General features: G+C 42.1%; 1 protein-coding gene across 5 annotated transcripts in view; it reads right to left on the bottom strand.

Annotated features, from left to right (window-relative positions):
• Positions 1-20,131, bottom strand: part of CSMD3 (CUB and Sushi multiple domains 3) — a 578,955-nt gene that overhangs the window by 29,499 nt on the left and 529,325 nt on the right. For 4 of the 5 annotated variants that reach the window (XM_081012460.1, XM_081012461.1, XM_081012462.1 and 1 more), the window contains 4 exons: positions 15,940-16,119; positions 11,477-11,650; positions 2,766-2,939; positions 2,361-2,434 (listed from right to left, as the gene is read on the bottom strand). In XM_081012460.1, the coding sequence (XP_080868586.1) occupies positions 2,361-2,434; positions 2,766-2,939; positions 11,477-11,650; positions 15,940-16,119 (602 nt within the window). Of the gene's footprint in view, positions 1-2,360; positions 2,435-2,765; positions 2,940-11,476; positions 11,651-15,939; positions 16,120-20,131 lie in introns of those variants that run through there. The other variant, XR_013988260.1, reaches the window with a different exon arrangement.

Below are 20,131 nucleotides of genomic sequence, written 5' to 3'. Positions count from 1 at the left end.
CAGAAGTCTGGAAGGCTTTGGAGCAGTTAAACTTGTGTATGAGGATGGATGGGGGGAATAGAGTTAAACGAAAACATAAGGGTCAATGGTTTCCGGTGCTATTCATTGCAACTGAGCAGGGATAAAAACATAATAAGAGCCCTGTTGGGTCTGGGCAATTGTTATAGATTTGTTCTATCGTTGTAGATTTGTAAGGGGGGGACCCCTAAACCCTAGAAATTAATAAATGTAGGATTTTGATTATTTGGGATGTGGAGTGAGGAATATCAGCTGCAGAATTATTCATGGGATAACCTTTGCAAAATGACCTGGCCAAGCTAGGGCCATTAAGAAACCATACAGGGCCATTGAGAGCTATCGGCAATGCAAGAGAACTACCCCCCCCCCCCTTGCCCTGAGGTGTGAACAGAGACTGGGGGGTTGGAAGGTTGCCAAGGTTGGAAGGGTGTGAGGTGACAGGCAAAGTGAATCTTGAGCAAGGGTTGTTGGGAAGAAGAAGGGGAAGGACAGACTGGGATCCATCTTGGGCAGGATGGCTGAAGGCTGGCAGCACTGCTGTGGGGGACAAGCTCATCTTGAAATGACCATGCCGTAAGATCTGGATTCTCTCCATGCAGGCTGTAGGTGTAAATAGTTGAATAAACCGTATTTCTTAAAGCTACAACATTTTCTGCCGTCTCTCGATTCTCCAAAGGAACACTGATCCTGGGGGAGTGCCTGCAACCCCATGGACTCTTGCTATTGCTTGGGATAGAGAGCACCCAACTTTTGTAACAGTATGTTCGCACAGTGGCAAACCAGATGCCTATGGGAAGCCCATGAGTAAGACCTGAGCGCAAGAGCACTCTCCCCTTTTGTGGTCTCTAGCAACTGGTATTCAGAAGCAGTGTGCCTTTGACCATGGAGGCAGAACATAGTATCTCACCCTCTCCTGCTTCATTAAAAATAGAAGCTCCTGATTGTGGCTGTGGAGAAAAGCTTGAAAATATATGGGTCATCCTTGCTCAATTCCCAAAGCTCTGAATCTCCTTTACTGCCTTGCAAAGCTCCTTTCTCTTCTCCCTTGGCTACTATATCTTTCCTACTGTATTTACTGAATATCTATCCCTACTATTCATCCCTTTCATTTCCTCCAGGCTCAGCACTACTGTCTTCTTCACTCTTTCAAGTTGCTTCCTACAAATTCTGCCAGAAGGCTTTTTTAAAGTGGCAGATGCGCTTACAGTACAATTTCATGCATGTTTATTTGGAAAGTAAGTCATGAGTGTGTTCAGTGGGGCATAGTCCCTAGTAACTGTGCTTGGGATTACAGCCTTAAACACTGAACTATCTTTAAAATTTGTGCCGAATATTTGCAAACACAGATGCTCGCTGTGCTTTGGAAGCTCCCAAGGCATTACTGCCATTGCAGCCAAGCCTTTATGAGCACTTTCTAATGCAGAATTTTATGCATTACAATATAGTACAAATCAATGCAAATTCTGCCAGAACCATGGCCTTGGTTTTTTCTATACTTACTGATAACATGGTGACACGTTTGCATTATATCAGTTTAGCTCCAGAGCAATTAGAATCTCTCTTTATGAGATTTTATTTCTGTGAACAAATATGGAGGTCTTTCATGTTTAATGGGGTTCTTTTTCAATTACCCGTCTAAAAAGAAAACTTCCACAGTATGTTTCTAAACAGCATGAGATTGGCTACCGTTGTATTTCTATTAAACGGGGGCAAAGTATTCTACTCTAAAAATGGGTCACAAACGTGTTATGAAAATATTTGTTTAAACTTAAAATTTGAAAAAGTATGGGTGACAGTAAAAGATCCTATAAACTGAAATTGCAATTCAGTCACATAGATTTGAGCATGATATATTGAAACCCATAGATCATCAGAAGTAATAACAAAGCAACATAATAAATCAAGGGGGGGGGGACCTCATATAAATTGTGAGTTTCCACAGGGTTGGAGGATCCATAATCCCACTACTGCACTTTTGGGTTGTTAATAATGTCAATAAAATTTAGAGAGAAAATAAAATAAAAATTAAATGATATATAAAACTCACTAAAATGATAAAGCTCTGGGCTCAAAGATTTCCAGACTTTCACATAACTGATCAGTTTCAGACCACAGTAGAGCCATCCTTGCTCATTTTCCCAGACTCATTATGCTTATGTGGCGACAAAACAAAAATAAAGAAAATATTGTAGCATTGTAAGAAATGTGAAACAAGGGACGAGAATCAGCAAGGCACAACTAACAACTTTTCAGGCATTGCTGACAAACATTTGGTAAAGCAGGAGTGGTTCTCAACAGACCACAGTTGTTGAGTGAAATGTAAATTCAACTGTCACTCCTACCTGATAGCCAAATGTATTGTTTTGTGATCCATGACGGGGTACTCCAGGGTTATCACAGGCTGTACGGGTGGGTTCTAAGTCAATGAGAAAATTGTAAAAGTAAAGGACTTGTTAAATTCATAATCGTTTGCAACCAAATTCATGCATTCATTTTCAAAACTGTCCGCATTTAAACTGAGGTGCTCAAATACTATTCTCAAAACTGATTAATGCAACTGAAATGGTAGTATACAGAGGCATATTCAAGCAAATATACTCTACCCTTGGGAGCCAGTCTGCAGGAATCAACACCCTTTGCTACACAAGTAGATGTTGTGGATTGCGCCCGGTGAAAATGGGCCCATGAGTTAAAAGTGAAAAGAAAGGAGAAGAGCATGCAACAAATTTGGGCAGATCCCACTGTACCTATGCAACGAGGAGATGATCCACTCCATGTACCATCTGCTTGACATATCCGAGTACTAGAACCAACCAGCACAAATGGTAGATTACAGCTGAAAGAGACTTCTGACTGATAAATGAAACTCTTGCCTTCCCGTTTGCCTTGACCAGGTACTCCTGGGTCACCACAAAACTTTGCTGTGGAGAAAAAAAGAGAAATACATGGAAAATATGTTGATAGTTATTGCTTCCAAACCCATTGGATTAATTTGTTTGGAGATGTAGAATGGCAACACAAGGTTTCCTACTCTGTCTCCTTCGCTGCTCCATTATGTGATGTGGAATTTTAGAGAGCAGGATCATAGAACTGCAGAGTTGAAAATGACCCTAAGGGTTATTGAACCCAATCCCCTGTAATGAAGGAATGACAGCTATAGAATCACTGACAGCTATAAAATCCCCAACATCTGTTAAGACCCAGTTCTGCAAAATGTTAAGGTCATCTTCAATCCTCATTCTAATTTCTGAAGTATTAGCTACCCGTTCCAGCTTTCTGTCATATGCATACTTGATGAACATCCCCTAAATGCCTTTATCCAAGTCATAAATGTTGAACCCAGGTCATAACTTTGCAGCACTCCGCTTGTTACTGTTTCCTCAGGCTAATGAGGGACCATTGGTTAGCACAGTTAACTATCTACAAATCCCGGGGTTTTTTTCAGCTACAACTCACTGGATCTCAGTTCTGGCACCTCTCAGTTGTGCACCATTGTCCTTATAAAAGAACAAGGGAGGCGTTCATGGTGAGTTCCTGCACCTCTTTTTCTAGAAAAACAGCAAATCCACCTAACAATAATATATTTTAGCCCACTATTCATGTGCATGAATTTTATTATTTCGATCACAGACCAGTTCCAGCCCACATACAATATCAAGGAAGTCATAAAACATGACAGGGATACATTTGAATTTGCAATCAGGTATAACAGGGACAATGCAGATATAGCAACAGTTTAAAAATATATAAATTAAAACTTAGTCACTAACATATAACCTAAAATTATCATTTAAGGCCTTAATCATTATGATAGCACAGCTTGTTCCCTAAGTTTTATGGCAATCACACAGAATTTGGTTCCCCTTAATGTGATCTCAGGATCCTTGTCCTCTACCAGGGATTTTAGACATTGAAGTTCGGATACATTTGGAGATTTTTGCATAGCAGGGGTAATAAATATAGAGCTTATATCCCTGCAGAAACGGCAGTGTAACAAGGCACGAGAGACAGTTTCTACCTCCATCAAGCCGCAGGGGCAGACTCGTTCCACATATGGTTTACCCTCGAATCTGCCCTGCAATAAGGCAGATGGCAGCACGTTGAATCTAGCGAGGGTAAATGACCATCTGTATTTAGGTATTTGTGATTTTGACAAATAATTTGCTGGGGTAAATCCTCTCCCATCTATTCATGTGCATGTACACACGGAAAGCAAAGAGTTAGACTCATGTGCGCTTCATACCTGGATGTCAAGAGCTACTAAGTATGTGTAGTTATTATGCAGAGGGTTCAAAGTTGTTGTGCTTTTTATTTATTACTGCTCCTTTGTATTAATAAGAACCCAAACCTTCAAAAACAAATTTTGAAACATTCTTCACACAAATAAATAATCTAATTCATAGCATTCTGGGAGTTGGGTTATTTTTTGTAGGAAGAATTTGTGGAGGAACATCATTCATCTTTCCTCTCTCTCCTTCAGCCTTTCCCCAGCTATATGCTATTGTTGGATGCTTAGTAACTCCCTGTCTGAATAGGTAACCATGGAAACTAGACACCATAGCAATTCACATCACTCTTATTTTTCCCTAGAATACGGAGGTATGCAAAAGAAACATTACCATTTGTAGCAGACCAAGTTCTGGGGTTTTTTCTCTTTTCCCTAACAGAAGTTTGCACTTCACTAATTACCAAAGCAACCTGACCATGTGTGAAAGTGATAATTAATAACACTTCTATCTTATGCCGCAATTAACTGGGGAGGCAGTACGGAATGCAACCAAACCATGGTAGATATCCTCTCTGATGCAGGGATATAGTTGAGCGACAGGAAATAATTCTTCAACTCAAAGGAAGCCAAGGATGTGAAAATAGGAGACTACTGAAAATACACTGGTTTGTTTCAGATTATTCCATGCAGAGTAGCCCCAGGGATGCAGCCACATGAATGACATAATGTCTAACATGGCATGCCCATGGATGCAGCCATTAAGTCGCAGCAGCAATCTGCATGATGGGGAGGGCTGAAAAATATACCATCACATTCACATGAATCACCATAGGATGCCGCTAGTATCTGTGGATTTGAAAGGTTAAGACATCACCTCTCTCCATAATGCTGGACACCCAGCTTGGCTATTGAGAACACAAGTGCACCTTCACTTTTGACTTCTCACCCATAATACTATGCAGACAGACTTGGAAGAAAAGTTGAGGACTTTTATTTGTGTGCTTGAATGTACAGCTTTACCATAGCTGAAAGGCTGAGGATATGTAACAGTAGATTTATAGATAAATATAAATTGTTCCATTGGAATAAAACTGGGAACTAGAACAATAATTATAGCTGCTTGGTAGACCACATGCTTTACATGCAAAAGCTCCCAAATTCAATCCCCCCCATCTTGAGGTAGGACAGAGAAGTCACCCATCTGAAACTCTGAAGCCTTGCTACCCGTCAGGGTAGTTCAGTTCTGAACTAGACAGACCAATGGTCTGACTCAATACAGAACATAATCCTTTAATCCTATAATAAGACAGTGAGCTGGGTAATTAGGAAGTGCTGAATTGTGTGACAAGTAGTCACAAGTTAGGCAAGCTACTGTTTCCCACTTTGATTGATTCTTGAGCAATTGTGCCTGCTCAAAGCAAGCATCTCTGATATTGCTATATAATTAGGCAAATAAAAAGCAAGACATATAGCCAGTGATTTTTTTTCTTAAAAAAGAATGTTTAGGGCTACTCTCATTTTCTTACTCATATTGAAATACTGTCCCTCAATGAGGCCAAACTTAGATTCATAAAATGTTTAGGGGTATGCGTACCCCTGCCTACCCCCAGAAAAAAAGCACTGCATATAGAAGTAAGTTCTGAATAGATGCCTGCAAAATCTTTATTGAAGAGTAAAGTTACAAGCTAACCACTTGATACAACAATATAATGAACTGCATCCTTAGAGACTTCGTGTAATGCAAGATATCCTTCCCCAAAGATTCCTAAGTAAGTTTAAGAGTAATGTGATAAGAGGACCAGTCCCCTTGTGAATCAGTAACTAGTGAAAGCAGAGGTTAGGAGTAAATTCACAGAGCTCCTATGAGAAGGCTTCCATGCAATATTAGGACCACTTTCACATACAGTGGTGCCTCGCAAGACGAAATTAATTCGTTCCGCAAGTCTCTTCGTCTTGCGAGTTTTTCGTCTTGCGATGCACGGTTTCCCATAGGAATGCATTGAAAATCAATTAATGCGTTCCTAGGGAAACCGCCTTCAGACCAGGTCCGGGGACAGTCTGTCCCCGGACCTCTTCTGAAGGCTGGGGGGGGGGGACAAGGGCTTTTCTTCCCACCCCCAGCATTTTAAAAAACCCCGGGACAGCGGAGGACTTCTCCGCTGTCCGGGCGATCTTAAAATGCTGGCGGGCGGCATTTTAAAATCGCCCCGGGACAGCGGAGGACTTCTCCGCTGTCCGGGGCGATTTAAAAGCCCCTGGGAAGGCGGGCAGGGGGGACAAAGACTTTCGCCCCCCGCCCGCCTTCAGAAGGTGTTCCCGCCCCCCGCCCCGCTTCGGAGCAGCGTTCCGAAGCGGGGCGGCTGGGGCAGGTGTTCCCGCCCCCCCACCCCGCTTCGGAGCAGCGTTCCGAAGCGGGGCGGCTGGGGCAGGTGTTCCCGCCCCCCCCGCCCCGCTTCGGAACAGCGTTCCAAAGCGGGGCGGCTGGGGCAGGTGTTCCCGCCCCCCGCCCCGCTTCGGAACAGCGTTCCGAAGTGGGGTGGCTGGGGCAGGTGTTCCTGCAAAAAGCTTCCCGCTGCCCCCGGACCTCTTTTGAAGCAAGGGGCTGCGGGGAGATCGCTGTCCCCGGACCTCTTTTGAAGCAAGGGGCGGTGGGGAGAAGCGATCTCCCCGCAGCCCCTTGCTTCAAAAGAGGTCCGGGGGCAGCGGGGAAGAAGCGCTGCGCTTCCCGCTGCCCCCGGACCTCTTTTGAAGCAAGGGGCTGCGGGGAGATCGCGATCTCCCCACCGCCCCTTGCTTCAAAAGAGGTCCGGGGACAGTGGGAAGCGCTTCGTGCTGCCCCCGGACCTCTTTTGAAGCAAGGGGCTGCGGGGAGATCGCTGTCCCCGGACCTCTTTTGAAGCAAGGGGCGGTGGGGAGAAGCGATCTCCCCGCAGCCCCTTGCTTCAAAAGAGGTCCGGGGGCAGCGGGAAGCGCTTCCCGCTGTCCCCGGACCTGGGGCTGCGGGGAGAAGATCGCTTCTCCCCGCCGCCCCTTGCTTCAAAAGAGAAGACCCGCTGTCCCCGGGGCAAGCTTCGTTTTGTGAAGCAAGCCCATATGGAAATTCGTCTTGCGAGGCAACTCGAAAACGAAAAAACCTTTCGTTTTGCGAGTTTTTCGTCTCGCGAGGCGTTCGTCTTGCGGGGTACCACTGTAAATGCATTGGCCTCATGTAGAGGTTTCCCCTGAATCTTCTAAGAAGGCAACTTGCATACTGGTTATTGTGGGAATATGTGCAAAAATTGATTAGGGATTCTAGCCTAAGATTGCAGTCTAAGAAGCAGAGCAGTCCCATTTGCCCCTCTTCCTGCCCAACACACAGAGACAGAGGCTCTTATGTGTAAATAAGAAACAGATATTTATTCAAGCCAGTAACACTACGGGGGTGACCCTTTTGTGTGGGGGTTCCATTCCTGGCATAAGCCTGCCCCGTTCCACCCCTGTTCTCTTCTCCTCCAGGTCCCAAAGGTCCCGCAGGTTGGCGGTTGCACATCAATTGGACACAAACAAAATGGTCACTGCCTGTATCGTCTTGGCAGCAGACACAGAGTTTGGGAATCATAATTCAGGAGATCAGTATTCAGGCAAGACATTCAGAACTGGACAGAAGCGATAAAGATGTCTCAACACAAAGGCAGATTTAGTGGAACATGACTGGTTTGGTCACACCAGGCACAGAGCCTTGGGGGTGCCACAACTATTATTTATAATTGAGAGAGAGATGCGGGGTGTGGGTGTCTGTTGCTGAATCTTGGCATCACACAGGGCAGCGTTCAAGACCCCAAGACCCGCCGCTGCTCAATAGTTTTTATGCTCTGCCTGCCAAACTTTGAAAGATGAGACATGACACCCTCACTTGCTTTGTTTGGAAGAATATTGGCGTTGTAACACCTCTGAGGTGTTTGAGTCTGTGGAGGCAGCACCTGGTTCTAGGTGATAATACTTCACCCTCTTGTTCAGGCTCCTGATCACTTGCTGCTGCCTCTAGAGCAGTGGTTCTCAACCTGTGGGTTCCCAGATGTTGTTGGACTACAAGTCCCATCATCCCTGACCACTGGTCATGCTGGCTAGGAATGATGGGAGTTGTAGTCCAACAACATCTAGGGACCCACAGGTTGAGAACCACTGCTCTAGAGTTTCCTTTCCCCACCTTGGTCACCCCTAGCCCACCCCAGGCTCCACTGAGACTCTCTGCTCTGTTAGGAGGTTGTGGGGGGTGGGGCTTGGAGCCAGCTTCTCTCCTCCACCTTCTGAACTGGCTGAAGTTGAGGCAGGAAGAGTCCCCACTCTGATTTCTCCAGCTCTGGTTCCCACCCATCAGCCTCCCCTTCATCTCTTCCTCCTCCTGCATCAAGGCCTTGCCAGCACAAGCCCAGTCTTGACAGCACTGTGGGGTTCATGATCTCACTTTTGCCAGGAGACTACTTCTGGGTTAAATAGTTTGGGATTCCAACTTAACATGCATGAGTCATTGGGCGTAATGAATTCAGTGGGACTCCGCTTTTCAGGGAAGATGCATAGGATCCGTCAGTGCAGCACTCCAAATATGTACCAAATAGCCTCAAAGTCTTGGCTGAATCACATCAGGTTGCCCATATGGTCCTATTAGTACTTTCCCTGGCACAATACACAGAGAGCATTTGCAATGTTCTTTCACTGGCGCAATACATAGAGAGCTACATTTCTCAGGTAATCAAATCCACTGCAGTTATTTTGTTTTTTTAAAAAAAAGGTTAGTGGTGTGTTGTTTTTTTAAAAAAGAAGAAAAATCTATGCATGAAGCACAGTGTAAAGAGCCAGCATACATTTGTTATTGTAATGAAATCTGTAGCAGTGCAAAATCCATCAATGTCAGCAATTTTATGATAATAAAAATTTCTGTATAAAACAGGTAATTTAATATAATATTGGAACAAAAAGTCCAATTGTCAGAGACAAAGCCTGAAGTCTCTTCTGTACTCCTGGCAGGCCCAGTCCTTATTGATGTCAGCCAGAGTGTTGCCTGAGTAGAGTGCTGGTTCAAACTTGCTTCTGGTGGCACTTTTGTCATATTTGACAAGATTGCTTTACCAGTGCAAAATATGAGACAAAACACTGCCATTGATTCCTCTTCTGTGTCTATGTTCTCCTTGGAAACTGGCATACTCACAGTTTACAGAAACAAGGACCCTAAGAGGGAAAGATGTTTTTGTCTCAAGCTAACGAACAAAAAACATCATTCTGAGTCAGCTCTCCCTTCCACCAGCCAGGGCCAGGTTCAGGTTATAGCCCTTGGCAAAGGTCCCAGCGGTGGACCACATATGATTTTATAGGTCACTCCAGCAAGCTTACAGTCACTGATGGAGACACCACCTAGACTTTATTCAATTACCCAACATAGAGTATTGTCCCAGAAATGATACAACATAAACAGTACCACTTAGTCATCTAGTGGAATCCAATAAAAATATATACAGCGGTATCTTGAGTTAAGAACTTAATTCGTTCTGGAGGTCTGTTCTTAACCTGAAACTGTTCTTAACCTGAGGTACCACTTTAGCTAATGGGGCCTTGCGCTGCCGCTGCGCCGCCGCCACGTGATTTCTGTTCTCATCCTGAAGCAAAATTCTTAACCCAAGGTACTATTTCTGAGTTAGCAGAGTCTGTAACCTGAAGCGTCTGTAACCTAAGCGTCTGTAACCTGAAGCATCTGTAACCCAAGGTACCACTGTATAAATAAAGACATCACCGAGGTAAAAGCAGTAAAATGGGAAAAAAAGTAAAAAGAAAGGAAACCAGAGATCCCAAACAAACAACTTAAAAAGCAGTCCTAAATTTAGCAAGCCAGCAGAGTTGCCCCATCTCAAATTCTGAGCTGGCCTGAGTCTGGTAGAGGGAAAACAAGTATTTAAAATGGAGTTTGACATTGATTGGGACGCAGGTGGTGCTGTGTTCCAAACCACCAAGCCTCTTGAGCTTGCAGATCATAAGGTCGAGGGTTCAAATCCACCTGACAGGGTGAGCTCCCATTGCTCTGTTGCAGCTCCTGTCAGCCTAGCAGTTTGAAAGCATACCAGTGCGAGTAGATAAATAGGTACCACTTCAGCGGGAAGGTAAATGGCATTTCCATGTGCTCTGGCACTCATCTCGGGGTTCCGTGCACCAGAGCAGTTTAGTCATGCTGGCCGCATGACCTGAAAAGGTATCCATGCACAAATGCCAGCTCCCTCAGCCTGAAAGCAGAGATGAGTGCTGCACCCCATAGTCAAATTCAACTGGACTTAACTGTCCAAAGGTCCTTTACCTTTTACCTTTATCTAACATACCTCACATTTTGTGCTAGTATAAGTCCCACTGTGTTGCCAGATCACATGACTCAGCTGAAAGAGGGTTGAAATAGGTGGACGTTTAGGTGGACTTTGTCTTGCTCTGTCCCCAAAACACCCCTTTTGGAACTTATGCCACTGTAAATTCTATTGGTTCACATTCCAGTGGTTGAGTCAGCATAGCTCCAGCTCAGCACATGAGTCATCTATTCAAATTCACTCATCTTGGAGGATACTGGGCTTTGAATGAGCTCAGAAACAGAAATGGGGGGTAGAGGGGTGGGTACAATGGCAGAGATTCATGCTCCGGTACTGGGGGGGGGGCAGCCACGATGGCACCCTACCAGCATCGCGCTGCCAGAGGTGGTGCGCTCCCCCTGCACTCCTCTTCCTCCGCCAGTGGGTGGGCACAGTTTGCTGGAAGAGGTAAGCCACCAGTGAAACATGAATGAGAAAGGAGCTTATTTAAGTCTCAGGGCAGTGAAGTCCATATATGTAATGCTTCCACAAGGGATGGGGGCTGTAGCAACCTTTAGTATCAACCATTTCTCGGAAGCCAAGGGCATGAACAAAAGAGCTATACCTGCTGGGTTCAGGAGTAGGACAGATTCATATGGCGGAAGAACACATTGTGGATCTGGGGTGAGGGACCTCTGTTCCTCCAGATGTTGCTGAACTCCAAATCCTATCAGTTTCAGTCAGCACAGTCAAAGGTCAGAGGTCAAGGAGGTTGCAGTTCAACATCTGGAGGGCCGGAAGGTCCCCATCCCTTACCTATGCATCTGCCTTCTGGCACATTATCAAAATGTGTTGGTTTTTTAAAAAGAGAGGTATTTTTTAAATTGGCATAACTCTCAGAATAAAATGTAATAATTAAAGAGCTACTTACGTAAGCACTGAGGTACTTCTCCACTCCATGTTCCATTCCCAACACAGGTCAAAACAGCCGGAAAAGATAGTTCATAGCCAGGAGAGCAGACATAGCTAATACTAAATCCCCAGTCAAAATTTGTCCCTTCTTGCCTTCCATTAGAAATCTGGGGTGGAGTTGGACAGGTAACAGCTGTAAAAACATTTAGAGTCATTAGGAACAGCACCTGCAAATGTCCCCAGTGTCTTTAGTTAGTAGGAGAACCATATGTGCCAATTTAACATTTTTGGAGCACAGTATAATTGGAGCACATTTCCTTGCGAGTTATTTCATGAAACACCTTGCTTACTCCTTCTCATAGCTTAATATATGTGATGCTGAGTGATGAATCTTGACAACAAAAGGTAATTTGGAAAGGTGTTAAAGAAACGAAATTAAGGATCTGTCACACACACATACAAAACTCCGCACATTTGAATTCACTGCATTCAGTCTGAATCTCAATAAAGAAACAAGTATAGATGTAGTCTGGGATGCCAGCAAGGCGGTCCTAAGAGGGTTTCTTATTCAGCAAAATAGCTATAAGAGGAAAGTAAGAGAACAAAAGAAAGAGGAAATCCTTAGTCAGCTAAGAGAATGTGAGAAAAAATTAATAACAAACTCGAAAGACAAACAAAACATACAAATAATAAAAATGTTACAAACACAGTATTCAATGCTAACAACTCAAGAAACTCAATGGAAAATTAAGTTAATGAAACAAAAATATTTTGAATCAGCTAACAAAGCAGGTAAACTATTAGCTTGGCAACTGTGAAAAAGGCAAAAACAAAATGTAATAAATAAGATAAAAATAGAGGAACAATTGATAGAAGATCCAAAAGAAATAAAGGAAAATTTCCTCAAATTTTATGAGAAATTGTACAATAAGGAAGATGAAGAGATAATCCGGATAGAAGAATATTTAGAAGACTACAGTGGGAAGACCATAACAGAGGAAGAAAGAACTCAATTAAATAAACCTATAAAAGCAGAAGAGATCCAGGATGCGATAAGAAGATGAAACCAGGGAAAGCCCCGGGACCGGATGGACTGTCAGCTAAATATTATAAAGTATTAGAAAACCAACTAACGCCAGTGCTATGTGACATCATGAACAATATATTAAGAGGAGGTAGGATACCAGAGACATGGAAAGAGGCCCACATTACGATGATCCCTAAACCGGACACGGATAAATTAAATATCAAAAACTATAGACCTATATCACTATTAAACAACGATTATAAAATTTTCGCAGAGGTGATGGCAAACAGACTCAAAAAATGCCTAGTAAATTTAATACATAAAGATCAAGCAGGATTCCTCCCAAATAGGTTACTCAAAGATAATGTAAGGCATATCATAAACATCATTGAATATCTGGAGTGTAAGAATGAGGTACCTGCGGCGTTGATTTTCATCAATACAGAGAAGGCATTCGACAATGTCTCATGGCTGTTCTTATTAAAAAGTATGGAGAAAGCAGGGCTAGAGGGCGAATTTATGGAAGGAATAAAATTGATTTATTCGAACCAATCTGCTAAACTGATTATAAATAATAATCTAACAAATTCATTCAAAATTGAAAAAGGAACAAGACAGGGATGCCCTCTATCCCCACTTCTATTCATTATGGCATTAGAGGTAATAACGAACAAGATAAGAGCAACACCAGAGATTCGAGGGATCAAAGTTGGAACGAAGGAAAACAAACTAAAAGCATACGCAGATGATCTGATGCTATCCCTAGAAGAACCGCAGAAAAGCGTTAGTAAGGCCTTGGAGTTATTAGAAGAATATGGCAAACTATCCGGTTTTAAGTTAAACAAATTAAAGACAAAAATGTTGACTAAAAATTTGGGAAAAGATGAAAGAGAAAAACTGGAGATACAGAATGGAATCAAGGTGGCTAAAAAAATAAAATATTTGGGAATTTGGCTAACCACAAAAAACATAAATCTAATTCAGGATAATTATTCCACAACATGGAAGGAGATTAAAAAAGATCTAGATACGTGGAACAGAGTAAAACTTTTGTGGGCGGGAAGGATGGCGGCAATAAAAATGAACATACTCCCAAGAATGATATTTTTGTTCCAAAACATCCCAGTGATTAGAGGTTCCTCAATGTTTAAAGATTGGCAAAATACTCTTTCGAATTTTATATGGCAAGGGAAAAGACCAAGAATTAGATTCAAATTACTTACAGATCGGAAAGAAAGAGGGGGGTTCTCGGTACCTAATCTGAAGTTATACTTTGAGGCCTCCTGCCTCTGCTGGATCCGAGATTGGATAAATTTGGAAGACACCGATCTGTTAGACTTAGAAGGCTTCAACAACAGGTTTGGTTGGCATGCCTATTTGTGGCTAAATAAAGAAAAGGTACATAAAGGTTTTTCAAACCACATTATTAGAGGGCCACTATACGAAGTTTGGGAGGAAAAAAAAAACTTCTGGAATGGAAAACACCCTGGTGGTTATCCCCAATTGATATTTTAACAACTAAAAAAGCAAATATGGAAGGAGAAAGACTGACATATGAAGACCTACTGATAAGATCAGAGAGTGGATGGAAATTGAGAACATATGAGGAGTTGAAAGACAAACTAACAGGCTGGCTGCAATTTCATCAAATAAACGCAGTATGGAAGGAAGACAAAAAAGTAGGGATAAACGAGAAAAAATCTAAATTCCAGATAGAAATAATTGAAGATAAATCCAAGTTATTATCTAAAATGTATAACATATTATTAGATTGGGACACTAAAGATGAAGAAATAAAGGAGGTCATGACAAAATGGGCAATGGACTTGGGATACAATATAGAATATGGTAAGTGGTTGAAATTATGGACTAGTGGAATGAAATTCACGGCATGTGTCTTACTCAGGGAAAATTTGGAAAAATGATGTATAGGTGGTACATCACACTGGCAAAACTAGGGAAAATGTACAAAACAGGAAATAAGGCTTGCTGGAAGTGTAAAATCAAAGAAGGCAATTTCTACCATATGTGGTGGACCTGCGAAATAATGAAGAAGTTCTGGGAACTTATTTATAATGAGTTAAAAAAATATATATTTAAATATACCTTCCCTAAAAGACCAGAGGCCTTCTTACTAGGAATAATTGGGGATAAAATCAAAAAAGAAGAAAGACATTATTCCAATATGCCACAGCCGCCACTAGAATATTAATTGCACAAAATTGGAAAAGCCCAAATACCCCAACGATCAGAGATTGGCAAACAAAATTATATGAATATGTTGATTTAGCAAAAATGACACAAAAAATCAGAAACCAAAAAAATACAAAGTTTATTAGTGACTGGAATAAATTTATGGTATACATTGAAGGATACTACAGAGACTTAAAAACTATAGCAGGTTTGATATAAGTCTTACGACGCGTAAACCATTAACAATTAATAGCTGCAGAAAAAAGAAAGAATTTTTATTAAGAAGCCCGAAATCGGGAGGGAAGGAGGTCAATGGGTGTGTAGAGAAAAGGTTTAAATATCTAAAGATATAAAGATTCAAGGAAGAAGACAAAGAACTGTAATGGATGTTATCTTTGTGCTATGTATGGATATTTCTTTTGGATTTGTTGATTTGTTGTTTTTTTCTTTTGGTTTGTTTTTTTTAAGAGAAATTCAATAAAAAGAAATTAAAAAAAAAAAGAATTCACTGCATAACTCAGTGCTGCATTTCATAAATCTCTCCTTTGCTTTCTTTCTTTAAAAGGAAATGACCTTTCAATATTATTAATTGTTTTTAGCTACCATGTCAGTAGAGGCTTACATCCTAAGGTAAGTTAATTTAAGGAGTTCACAGAAGGAAAGTGTTCCATGCCCCATGCAGCATCCTAGATCATTGATAAGACTCTTTGGAGGGTAAGGGTGTCCTCCTGAACAATATTGGTGTGGAGGGAGAAGTGAGAAATGCTGCAAATTGGGTGGATTTCACCTTCATTTGGGTGATTCTGCCCACCTTCAATGTGTCATCAAACTTTGCTCAGGAGAGTCCCTTAATCCTTTGGAGAGGCATTTTGTGTAGCTGATGTAATCAAGTGCTTTACCAATAAAGAACTAAACTTCCGATTGCATGTCCTCATTGTATAGGAGCTAGATGTGCTCAGGATATAGAAATGGGTTCAGAATCTGCTGGAAAGTGGCACGTCCAGTGGCTTCTTCAGAAACACTTTGACACTATTGGAAACTGTAACTCCAGTCCTGATTCCAACTGTCTCAAAATCCATCTCATGCCTACTCACCAGCAATGGATATTTTGTTTTGTACTTTTGGTTGATGCCTGGGACCGCAGAAAGGAGGAGATTGTGCAGATCGCAGTACATAGCCGGTTTACTGAACAAGTATGCTGTACCAAAACGAACCATTAGAGAAAATTGCAGAAGAAACATTCTGCAAATAAAAAATGATACCTTTACATGCTGGGAGCATTCCACTCCATGTGCCATTAGTGGTGCAAGTACGAATCTGGGAACTGTTGGATTCCATGGTGTACCCAGGCTGGCACATATAGGTAACGTTTTGTCCAACAACGTTATCATCACCGTATCTCAGTCCATTGGCTGGTACACCTGGATCCCCACAACTGATTACTGTGAGAAAACGAGTTAAAGAACAGATAATATAGGGGCAAGGAATGCAGATGGAAATATTTCTTTTTGGAGGGCAGTGGAATGGTAAAATCAATCATTTATTAAGGGAACAATCCAAACGCAAAATCTGCTGGGAGTTAGGCTCTGATGGATCCTTGGTTCAGCTGGCTGATTCCTGATGCATCTGGGCTATACTGACACAAGACCCACATTCCAGCTCAGATGGCAATATGCCAGTAAAACCTCGTCATCCTGCCAGAGATAGGACACAGCCAGTTGAGCAAAGAGTGTTGGAGCTTACGGTGATGTAAGTATTCCCCAAAAATCAGCATTCTAGGGGAGTATGGTGGAGGGACTGGGCAGGGAGACTTGTGCCAGATTCTAACCCCCTTCCGCTCACTCACACAACCTGGCAACCTGGTGGAATTTATGTTGGCAAACAGAATAGTGCAAATAAGCTCTATATTAAAGGCTTATTCTCCCTCTGCTAGGCTTAGGCTGCCTCAGCAAGCAAGAGCTGTGCCGCTGAACTGAATGTGCAGTAGGGACCACCATATAGCACGCAACACTGCCATATTTTGTTGTAGGTCTCATTTACTTGGGAGTAGGAAGTAAATATTCAACAACAATTCAGTATGAATTTATTGTTCTAGCCAAAGGCCATGACAAACCTGCAGCAACAGTACCAATAAAACAATACAGATCATACATCCATAATATGAGCCAACACCCATGAGGCTGCTAGAGACATCAACAAACTCAAATCTAGCTTAGTTGAGCCTCTCAATAACCAAAACAATTTATAGTGATTTTATCTAACTCCTGATTCCCCCCCCCCCACCTCAAGCCAGTATATGAAGAGCCACTCTATGTGTCATGAAGTTATTATTGCCCCTGAAAAGAAACCAGACCATTTCTGTAGACGAGTACCTGCTTGCTTGTGTGAGGAAAGTTTCAGAAAGCAATCTCTTGGGACTCTATTATAAGGGACAGGCTAACAGATAATGAGTGATGTCTTCCACCTGAGACTGACCACAAATGCAAAGTCTGCCTGCGTACATGACCTTGTTGCATCAGCCATCCAAGACTGCAGTGGGCATCACTTGCAAAAGCAGCTCAATGAAAGCATTTCTTAAGGAAGCTGGAGAGAGTTTGGTCAGAAAACTAGCTCTAAAATGCTCTGTTCTCAAGAGTGGATACCAAAGGGGAAACTGGGTGTTTCTAATTAGTTGCAGGTCCCTTTTGGATTCTATCCAGAAGAGCTAATCCCTTATTCAAGGTCAAAGCAGAGCTCAGTTCTGGAAAATAGTAATAGTCTAAAACATATTGACAAGCTGCTTTCCAGAGTTGTTTATCACCCAATTCCATAGACCACAGAGCAAGAAAACGCTCAATAGGAATAGTAGCAATTTAAAAAAATATACTTTAGCTGAGCACAGTCTGTGCTTGCCTTAATTGTTGGCCACCTGGATTCTGTACAAAGAAGAGCTGCTGATGGTAGAGAGTACAGCTTCTGAAAATTTTTGCAGAGTTTCCAAAATTTTAATGGAGTTCAAATCAGAACTCCAGATTTCAACGCCATGGAGTATTTGAGTAAGCAATTTACTTTAGGACAGGTTCAGTCAGCTGTCCACCCTCACTATGAAAGAAATATTATAAAGATACCAGGTGGTATCCAAATAATGGATCCCATCAATGCAAGGATCTCTCCTTTGCAACAGAATTCTATCCTTCCTGCTTGTGTGTCCCCTCCCCCCATTTATTTATTTATTTATTTATTTATTTATTTCAACAATTTAAATACCACTCAACTGCAATCATCTCTGTGTGGCTCACAAGAAATACTATACCAAAAGAGAGAGATTTAAAAAAAAAAAGTTAAAACTTATAAAATGAGATTCAATTGAAATGCTGCTGGAATAATAATAATAAAAGTATTCAGTAAGCAATTGGAAGGTCTGTAAATCTGTCTGAGGAGTTCCACCAACCCTCCACAACAGATCTGGGGAGAGCAATGCAGGAGGGGGTCTCTTGTTCAATTGTAAAGTCTTGCACTGAAATGTATTGGTTGGATACTACCCACCATCTTCAGTGTTATCATAGGTAAATGGAAGAAAACCCTGTGAGCACTACTCCTGAAAATTATTCTGGCTCAGAAGTGGGGAGCATACAACACTATAGAAGCTCTGTTGCGCAGGACACATAATAACCAGGGGCGTAGCTAGCTGCTCTGGGACATGGAGGGGTGGGGCGCCATGGCGATCCACGCAAGGGGTGATCCACGCAGCGATGATCCGCCCAGGAGGGATTTTGTTATCCCCCTCTGGGATGACACCTGGGGTGAACCACCCCCACTGCCCTCCTTCCTATACCCCTGGTAACAACACATCTTGTAATTCATTGTTCAGTGTTTCAAATCCAAGCTAGGTTTTTGCTTGCCCTTCAAAAAGCTACAATAAATAAGAATTATAATCCAGTTAAATTTTAAGGCATGAATTTGGTGGCTGGAGAGTGACTAGTAACTGTTAATTATTTTTTTCTAGCTGCAGTAACGGACTAGTCAGGGCATATCCTATTTCTAGCTCACTTCATTTTCCAACTCTTGCTGCATATAGTTTTCTTTGCAGTGTTGTCCCTAGAGGCTTCTATTGGCTGAAGTTCAACTTCAGGATTCTGCTAGAGACATCTGAGAATAGATTTCAAATATTTTCATTGCACCTAGAGCTTGAGAACAATATGTCAAAAATGCAGAAAAAGCAAATAGTCTTCCAAACATCGAATTTCCAGATTTCTTATTAAATAACATGTATAATGCATATTATTACTATTAGTAGTAGTATTTTGGTATATTTCAATGTTAAGACATATTTTGGTTGATGTTGTTCTTCAATATTTTATTAATTTATATATTATTAATACTGTTTTTCTGTGGTTGATATGACCATGATGGTCAAAACAGCAACAATGAACTAAATATATTAAAGAATATGATTTTGCCAAGAGGTGTTCTGTGATTTTCATTAAAGTTGCAAAATTTACATAAGGAAAACAAATGACATACGGGGAGAAATACTGGGTTACATTAATTGTTAAAATAAATCTTGAAGGCAGCCCTTTACAACACTTGCCAGGCAAATTGAATAAGCTGGCAACTAAAATTTGTCAGCATGCTTTTGCATATTTTTCCTAGTACACACATATTTGCATGTGATTTTGTATACATACATACTTTTTGGCACAGAAAGTTATTTTCTCCAATTTATGTATTCATATACATACTTTACTATATACATTTTTGTACATGGTACTTGGCTAGAGAGCTGCATTGCAAAGTTCAGAGAAGTGTGAATTTTGAAGGGTGCCTATGTTTGGCTCTTGTGTTCTTTGAGAAAGTGGGCATTTAAATGCACCCTGAATCAAACTGCCCCCCATCCCTACCTATGGCAACAAAGTTTTGCATGGGAGCTGCTTCAAAGGTCTGCACTCTTGAAAAACCCAACCCTTGTAGAGAAGGAACACTTTACCTTCCAGGGATGCAGCAGTTATGGTCCAGGAGAGCCCCTTTAGAGATGCTGGGGGGGGGGGGAGAGACTTGCAGTTGGCCATTTGCTTCAGCTTCAGCCTGCCACTAGGGGCAACGGGATACCCCCAAATTTTGCATTCAAACTGGCCTGTGGTGGACAGGGTATGGGGCGGTGCTTCTGTGGCAGACCTGAGGAACCAAGGCTTCGCTCTGGTTCACCACAGGGTATTTAAGCTGGCTGCAGCAGCTGCCAGTAGCACAGTCAGGTAGCTGAATATTGGACAGAGAGGAGCGGTGAATAGGAGCCAGAAGCAGAGAACCGTGCAAGACTAGTAGAACCCAGCTGGAGTAGGACCCAGAAGTGGAGAGCAGCATGGATGGAACCAGCGGCAGCAGAGGAAACAGCACAATTTGAAAAGCCCATCTTTTGCAGAGAACCCTCTCGCCCAATCTACCACCACCCTGTTGTAACTTAGTTCATTATAAACT

Source organism: Podarcis pityusensis (genome assembly GCF_964106645.2).
Source record: "Podarcis pityusensis genome assembly, chromosome: 7".
NCBI classification, from domain to species: Eukaryota; Metazoa; Chordata; class Lepidosauria; order Squamata; family Lacertidae; genus Podarcis; species Podarcis pityusensis.
Note: the sequence above shows the minus strand (reverse complement) of the source record. Positions and strands in the feature narration are given on the sequence as shown.